Here is an 8,874-nt window from a genome sequence, read left to right as displayed (position 1 = left end):
TTGGAATTTTTCAAGAGCACATAGAGCGAAACGACCAGCTTCATTTCTTGGACAAGATTTTTCAGCTACGGCTGCTATATTTTCTTCACTGCGTGCTAGGCGTGGTCTATTCGATCAAACATGTGGACCATGAGTTGAGCGAAACGCGCTTTACACTATATTGAAAAAAAGTACCTTTTCTTGAATCACGCGATAAATTCGAAATTATCGGCGAAATCGCTTATCGCTAAACTAGTATATTAATTGAACAATGTGTGATATACATACTTATTTTCATACATTTCGTCATCCACACTTTCATATCTAAGCTTTATATTCTTTTACTGTCGAATATAGTGCAGCTTAATATTTATGCATAGTTAAATATTAACCCTAGAATGGTAAACACCGCCTGTGAGGCGAAGAATTTTTTTTTTTTTTGCAATATTTCCTGATCGTTCACTCGTATTAAGGCGTGCGGTCATGCCAACTCAGTTGAGTGTTGAACGAGCTTGGGCACAGACGTATTTTGATTTGCTGCGTTGCGTTGGTTATATATAGATACGTGTGTCGCCTCTGAGGCGAAGTTTACCAATAAAGGTACTTTTTTTGTACATATTCGTTTGCGCATTTGTTTGGTTTTTTTTGCTAAAATTTTGAGTTTTTGCGTAATTTTTATAGTTTTTAGAGATGGCTCCTCCTGATGTGCAGTTACTCATATGGCTGGAGGAGATATCGCTTGATGGAAGTGAACTTGATGACGATTTGGGTGTAGATATCGATTCAGATGATAGTGTGGCTGATCCCACTTACGTCGATGATTTCGACGATGACATGCAGTATATTGATGTATCTAATGAAATTGATGTCAATATACAATCCACACCGACTCATGTTCATGAAGCTGTAGACACGTTGCAAAATGGCGAACAATTGGCTTGTGAGAACTGGATAATTACGCCATCGGCATCGGTTATGAGGGGTAAGAACAAATATATATGGTCTTCCGAACCGTCTTCGACAACAAAAGTATCGAACAGAACTCCTTCGAGAAACATAGTTCATATTATGCCAGGGCCAAAAGAAGGAGCCAAGGGTATAGTAGATCCCTTGAAGTGTTTTGAACTGTTTTTTACTACAGAATTGAGGGATGAAGTACTCTTACGCACTAATGAATATATTGACCAAGCAGCTACCAAGTATACAATTCAGAATACCACTACATCACAGGTAACAATAGAAGAGCTTCGTGCTCTTATCGGTATATTTATCATGAGTGGTGCGTTAAAAAATAATCACTTGTCAACTGTTGAACTGTTTGACCCTACTATTTGTGATGTGAAATAGTAGGTGGAAAACCCACAAATTTTATTTTGTCTTGCAGAATTTATTTTATGTTTTAAGATTTATATTATTTTTTAATATGTTAATTAGATATAAGGTCTACAAGACACTGAAGTTTTTTTTTTGATCTCAAACTGTTTTTTAATTTTTTATATTTTTTTTGTAAAAGATCTATTCATACTACTAATAAAATATGTGATCCATAAATGTTGCCAATAAAATATTTAAGATATTTAAAAAATGAATTGTTTTTTGTTTATTTTTATTACCAAGCATGTAATATATACGTTTTGTTTTTGTTTTAATAAATTTTTGTTTTGTTAAGGGTCAAATTTGGGTTTTTTATAAAAGTCGCCTCACAGGCGAAGATTACCATTAAAGAGCAAAAAAATATGTTTACCATTCTAGGGTTAGACGAACCATTCTCATAAAGCTTTGTTCTTGTTCTAATCTGTGAGTGACCTCCTTACTCTGTGTTTGTAGTAAAACACTTTGAGGTTGTGATTAATTAAATCACGCGCAAGAAGTGCACGAGCAGCGTAAATATAAAAGTCAAAATTGACAAATAAATAGCAACAAGTTGAAGAGTATTGTGAGACTTTTGTGCTAATTATTATTGCACAAGCAGTAATTATTTTAATTAATGAAATGCAACCCAGTCACAGTGGGTAGCCAAAGCAAGCAACAGGAAAATGCGGTCATCAGACGTTGGAATGGCGTTGCTTCGATCCTTTTTATTTCCCATTATGTTTTTTTTCACTTGTTGAAGAAGATGACAATTGCAAAATTGTACGCTGTTGTAGGTAAAAATTTTTAATGTGTGCACAAATAAAGCATTTTTATGTACCCAAAAAGAAATGTATTCAATGTTTCGTGTGGCAGAAGCCGTGGTTTTCTTATTTCATATATGATTAATATATTCTGCGTATTTGGAAGAAGGTATTTTGGATTACTCGTAGTGCGATTCGCACTAGTATTCCCAAGTTTTCTTCTTCTTTGAAACTTCAACCATGGATAAGTCTGGACCTCTATGCTTTGTGAGGTCGGATCAGTAAGTGTTGACAAGCAGCATAGCTTCAATCATCCACCCATGAGTTTCAAATCGATGGAGCTTTTCACTGAACCAATATCTTCCATACGAATGACGTAAATTCGTAGAATTTTATAGCGTTTAACAGTTTCCATGTCGCCGAAAGGCTCATAGAGTTCGTGGTTCTACTTTTTTTGATATTCATCGCTCATGCGGATGGCTCTATCTCGGTTCATCATCGTCCATCTTTTTACGCCGTATGATAGGGCGAGAATATTGACAAACTTATAAAGCTTAGTTTTTGTTCGTCGATATTGGGATTTGCTTTTCAATTGCCTGCCGATTTTAAAAGTATTTCCCCATTTTAATGGAGCTGATGGTTGTGTTTCGCATCATTCGGGATAACGTATGAGTTGTGCGAAGTATACAATTTGTTTATTTTCATAAGTGCATATATTATGTGTTTCTGAGGTGAATATGTTACAATTATTCCCACTCATTTGCCATTAGGGAAACAATTGTAAATACAAGCTAAATGAGTGAATATCTGAAAGTTATATAAATGGTACTCGTATACAATGAGTACCAAAATAACGGAGCAACGGAGCTTGTTGAGATTAGGCGTCAGTATTTCGTTTGAAAACATATGCACTTATATCTACGAGTTTGCTTATGATACAGAACAGGTTAATCTTAAGATGTCTGAAAAGGTTATGGACATTTTGTATTAGAAAGTCAAACTCTAGCTCAAGTTTAAAATTTTGTTCTAACCAAATTATTTTATGGTCTGATTGATGCAAAGTCTTTCTCTATATATTGTGTTATCTCCTGTTCTCTATACAAAGTGTGTTCAAAAAGTATTGCGAATTTTGTGTTTTTTTTTAAATTATTTATTTATTCATGAATATCTATTTTGTCCCCTTCAAAGTAATCCCCATGAAATATTATACACTTGTGCCAACGGTTTTTCCAATCTTCGGAGTACTTCAAAAAATCATTTTTATTATCTTCTTCAGCTCCTCCTTCGATGCCGTCTTTATCTCGTCAAAAGAAGCATAACGTCGTCCTTTCATGGGCCTCTTCAGTTTAGGGAACAAGAAAAAGTCACAGGGGGTCAGATCTGGGGAATATGGTGGCTGCGGCATCATTAGTGTGTTGTTTTTGGCCAAAAAGTCGCGCATAAGCAACGATGTGTGAGCAGGGGCGTTATGGTGGTGCAATTTTTTTGATAGGTAAAAATCGAAGACGATCCAAAACACGTGCAAGCAAAGCAGCTGTCAACAATTAAATGAGCATTCAAAATGGCCGAGCTTGTTGGCATAATTGAGAGACATGAGCACCAACATAGCGCCACAAAAAATTCGAAATTCGAATATACGTAACCCGCGAAAATTCAAAATTCGCGATACTTTTTGAACACACCTCGTATATTGTGTTATCATGCGAACTATGATTTTTTTCTAATACCAAAATTGTCTTTTTAATTCGTCGAATAAAAAATTTCCAATTTTTAGCGAAGACGATGTAAAATGTCTTTGGCAATGTCGATGTTTATATCGAAAAGTATGCGAACTTCATGTTCATTCCAGTGATTAACGTGTTCCAGCAAATGTAATTGCTGGCTTACTTCTCCAAAACTTGCACACATCGAACCGTTCATAGTAAGTAATGATTCAAATATAGTTGAACCGCGTACATTAATCAATAGAAACCGAAGGTAGAAACAATCGTCGTTTTTCGGGTGGATTGTGTAAATTCGTCCCAATGCATTAGACACCTGGATGTCAATCTACTGGTTGGCCTTGCTTTCTGCGTAACTATTCGACGATGCTTTCCATGTACAATATCAAGGTATTTTCGAATAGAGCAATATTCTCACAAACACATCACTGACGAAAGTTAAGAAAAAATTCGTCAATGTTAATTTTGTTGCTGGCGATGTTTCCACTGGCTATAATCTATTCTCTTGGATGAAATATACTCTTTGGCCATTCTCCAAATTAACTGCGAGACGCACAACAGTCGGAAAACGTTCATGAATAGCAAAACTAAATATCCTACAAAGCGCTTTATTGCAGTTCACGTATCGACCGTATCGTTCAAGATCAATATTCGCCATGTTGCTTCCTTTGGTGACGTACTTACAACCGTATTTTATCGATTACACCAAACTGCAATACGCAACATTGACATGACTTTTGAATGTGAATTAGATAACAGTGGCGAATATGGTACGATCCATGTGTTGTCAACTTCGATACTCACGCCTCTAAATTGAATGCTAAATGTTCTGCCATTGTCGTCTGGTGAGCAACGCTGATAGAGTGGATATCCATCATTTCTAGTTTGTGTTTCCGAAAGAAAAGTACGTAGATACTGGTTCCTGCATTTATTGACAGACATTCAAACCGAAGTGGGGTTGTGGTGTCCGCAAGATTCATGAACCTTATTGGTTTTCATCACTTCGTATAATACTGGATCTTTCTTTGCATCAGGAAATGCCGCATTATTGAATTTGATCTGGTGTAACCACTTTCCACCATCCAAAGAAGAATGTGTGCTTGCGGCAAACCTCTCTTTTGCCACTCAACAGAGTACATCTAGCATCTAACAGCACCATACATGCGTTGCTTCAAGATAATGTTCATCGAAGCTGTTGAAAAGTCTTGCTAATTAAAATATAGTAAAAATAGGATAAGCGATAATTTTTATTACAAATCATGAGCAATTAAGTTGTGATCGTCAAAAAATCTATAAACTCCATTGAGTTTCTAAATTTTTGGAAAATTATTCTCAAAGGAAATGAAAAGTTAATTTAGGAAGTACTAAGAAATATGTAGATGATTTAAATATTATTTACCAAGAAAAACCCTATTTTTATGTACATTGATAAATTAAAGTCATGTTTTCTGTTTTGTCAAAATATTTCTGTTATCCGTGTATAAACTGAAAATGCTACCCATAAGCACCAGCCTACTGGAAAGAAATCTTGTTAATCTTACACAGAATATTTGAGTCGAGTTTCATCACAATCAAAATTTGTGGGAAAATGTATGAAAATTCTAAAAGAAAATTACTTAAAATATTTTTTTTTTTTTAATAAATTCTTTAGAAAATTTTACCACTTTAATACTTCTTTAAAAACTTAGAGAAAACATACGACGAGTGTGAGTTGAAACATAAAAGTCAATATGGATTTCAGGCATCAAATAGTCCGTTATCATGGGGCGATAATGGTCGCCGCTGAGAGTTACGCATTGACCGGCATCATTTTTGAAAAGATATGGACCGATGGTTCCACCGGCCCACAAACCACACCAAACTTTAATTTTTAATGGATGAAATAACATCCTTTGAATCTTTTGCGGTTGCTTTTCGTCCCAAATGTAGCAATTTTGCTTGTTTTTAGACCCATTGATCCAGAAGTTAGCCTCAACGCTGATCAAAATTTTAATCTTCTTGGAATTTTTCAAGAGCACATAGAGCGAAACGACCAGCTTCATTTCTTGGACAAGATTTTTCAGCTACGGCTGCTATATTTTCTTCACTGCGTGCTAGGCGTGGTCTATTCGATCAAACATGTGGACCATGAGTTGAGCGAAACGCGCTTTACACTATATTGAAAAAAAGTACCTTTTCTTGAATCACGCGATAAATTCGAAATTATCGGCGAAATCGCTTATCGCTAAACTAGTATATTAATTGAACAATGTGTGATATACATACTTATTTTCATACATTTCGTCATCCACACTTTCATATCTAAGCTTTATATTCTTTTACTGTCGAATATAGTGCAGCTTAATATTTATGCATAGTTAAATATTAACCCTAGAATGGTAAACACCGCCTGTGAGGCGAAGAATTTTTTTTTTTTTTGCAATATTTCCTGATCGTTCACTCGTATTAAGGCGTGCGGTCATGCCAACTCAGTTGAGTGTTGAACGAGCTTGGGCACAGACGTATTTTGATTTGCTGCGTTGCGTTGGTTATATATAGATACGTGTGTCGCCTCTGAGGCGAAGTTTACCAATAAAGGTACTTTTTTTGTACATATTCGTTTGCGCATTTGTTTGGTTTTTTTTGCTAAAATTTTGAGTTTTTGCGTAATTTTTATAGTTTTTAGAGATGGCTCCTCCTGATGTGCAGTTACTCATATGGCTGGAGGAGATATCGCTTGATGGAAGTGAACTTGATGACGATTTGGGTGTAGATATCGATTCAGATGATAGTGTGGCTGATCCCACTTACGTCGATGATTTCGACGATGACATGCAGTATATTGATGTATCTAATGAAATTGATGTCAATATACAATCCACAACGACTCATGTTCATGAAGCTGTAGACACGTTGCAAAATGGCGAACAATTGGCTTGTGAGAACTGGATAATTACGCCATCGGCATCGGTTATGAGGGGTAAGAACAAATATATAAGGTCTTCCGAACCGTCTTCGACAACAAAAGTATCGAACAGAACTCCTTCGAGAAACATAGTTCATATTATGCCAGGGCCAAAAGAAGGAGCCAAGGGTATAGTAGATCCCTTGAAGTGTTTTGAACTGTTTTTTACTACAGAATTGAGGGATGAAGTACTCTTACGCACTAATGAATATATTGACCAAGCAGCTACCAAGTATACAATTCAGAATACCACTACATCACAGGTAACAATAGAAGAGCTTCGTGCTCTTATCGGTATATTTATCATGAGTGGTGCGTTAAAAAATAATCACTTGTCAACTGTTGAACTGTTTGACCCTACTATTTGTGATGTGAAATAGTAGGTGGAAAACCCACAAATTTTATTTTGTCTTGCAGAATTTATTTTATGTTTTAAGATTTATATTATTTTTTAATATGTTAATTAGATATAAGGTCTACAAGACACTGAAGTTTTTTTTTTGATCTCAAACTGTTTTTTAATTTTTTATATTTTTTTTGTAAAAGATCTATTCATACTACTAATAAAATATGTGATCCATAAATGTTGCCAATAAAATATTTAAGATATTTAAAAAATGAATTGTTTTTTGTTTATTTTTATTACCAAGCATGTAATATATACGTTTTTGTTTTTGTTTTAATAAATTTTTGTTTTGTTAAGGGTCAAATTTGGGTTTTTTATAAAAGTCGCCTCACAGGCGAAGATTACCATTAAAGAGCAAAAAAATATGTTTACCATTCTAGGGTTAGACGAACCATTCTCATAAAGCTTTGTTCTTGTTCTAATCTGTGAGTGACCTCCTTACTCTGTGTTTGTAGTAAAACACTTTGAGGTTGTGATTAATTAAATCACGCGCAAGAAGTGCACGAGCAGCGTAAATATAAAAGTCAAAATTGACAAATAAATAGCAACAAGTTGAAGAGTATTGTGAGACTTTTGTGCTAATTATTATTGCACAAGCAGTAATTATTTTAATTAATGAAATGCAACCCAGTCACAGTGGGTAGCCAAAGCAAGCAACAGGAAAATGCGGTCATCAGACGTTGGAATGGCGTTGCTTCGATCCTTTTTATTTCCCATTATGTTTTTTTTCACTTGTTGAAGAAGATGACAATTGCAAAATTGTACGCTGTTGTAGGTAAAAATTTTTAATGTGTGCACAAATAAAGCATTTTTATGTACCCAAAAAGAAATGTATTCAATGTTTCGTGTGGCAGAAGCCGTGGTTTTCTTATTTCATATATGATTAATATATTCTGCGTATTTGGAAGAAGGTATTTTGGATTACTCGTAGTGCGATTCGCACTAGTATTCCCAAGTTTTCTTCTTCTTTGAAACTTCAACCATGGATAAGTCTGGACCTCTATGCTTTGTGAGGTCGGATCAGTAAGTGTTGACAAGCAGCATAGCTTCAATCATCCACCCATGAGTTTCAAATCGATGGAGCTTTTCACTGAACCAATATCTTCCATACGAATGACGTAAATTCGTAGAATTTTATAGCGTTTAACAGTTTCCATGTCGCCGAAAGGCTCATAGAGTTCGTGGTTCTACTTTTTTTGATATTCATCGCTCATGCGGATGGCTCTATCTCGGTTCATCATCGTCCATCTTTTTACGCCGTATGATAGGGCGAGAATATTGACAAACTTATAAAGCTTAGTTTTTGTTCGTCGATATTGGGATTTGCTTTTCAATTGCCTGCCGATTTTAAAAGTATTTCCCCATTTTAATGGAGCTGATGGTTGTGTTTCGCATCATTCGGGATAACGTATGAGTTGTGCGAAGTATACAATTTGTTTATTTTCATAAGTGCATATATTATGTGTTTCTGAGGTGAATATGTTACAATTATTCCCACTCATTTGCCATTAGGGAAACAATTGTAAATACAAGCTAAATGAGTGAATATCTGAAAGTTATATAAATGGTACTCGTATACAATGAGTACCAAAATAACGGAGCAACGGAGCTTGTTGAGATTAGGCGTCAGTATTTCGTTTGAAAACATATGCACTTATATCTACGAGTTTGCTTATGATACAGAACAGGTTAATCTTAAGGTGTCTGAAA

At 35.2% G+C, this 8,874-nt stretch overlaps 2 protein-coding genes across 3 annotated transcripts; both read left to right on the top strand.

The window, feature by feature from the left end:
* The first annotated feature begins 441 nt into the window (after positions 1-441).
* On the top strand, positions 442-7,380 carry LOC125775527 (uncharacterized). Of its 2 annotated transcripts, XR_007421195.1 has the most exons (3): positions 442-579; positions 661-1,437; positions 7,251-7,380. XR_007421195.1 is itself a non-coding variant. In XM_049446184.1 (2 exons), the coding sequence occupies exon 2, from the start codon at positions 670-672 to the stop codon at positions 1,324-1,326; it is 657 nt and encodes a 218-aa protein (XP_049302141.1). In that variant the 5' UTR covers positions 442-579; positions 661-669; the 3' UTR covers positions 1,327-1,568. The 2 variants fall into 2 exon arrangements, 1 of the variants encoding a protein (XP_049302141.1); XM_049446184.1 differs by lacking the exon at positions 7,251-7,380 and having other exon boundaries at positions 661-1,568.
* Positions 6,264-7,380, top strand: LOC125775528 (uncharacterized). Its single transcript, XM_049446185.1, has 2 exons — positions 6,264-6,391; positions 6,473-7,380. The coding sequence occupies exon 2, from the start codon at positions 6,482-6,484 to the stop codon at positions 7,136-7,138; it is 657 nt and encodes a 218-aa protein (XP_049302142.1). The 5' UTR covers positions 6,264-6,391; positions 6,473-6,481; the 3' UTR covers positions 7,139-7,380.
* Positions 7,381-8,874: the final 1,494 nt, after the last annotated feature.

Source organism: Bactrocera dorsalis, chromosome 1 (genome assembly GCF_023373825.1).
Source record: "Bactrocera dorsalis isolate Fly_Bdor chromosome 1, ASM2337382v1, whole genome shotgun sequence".
NCBI classification, from domain to species: domain Eukaryota; kingdom Metazoa; phylum Arthropoda; class Insecta; order Diptera; family Tephritidae; genus Bactrocera; species Bactrocera dorsalis.
This window is presented reverse-complemented; position numbering and strand designations above follow the sequence as displayed.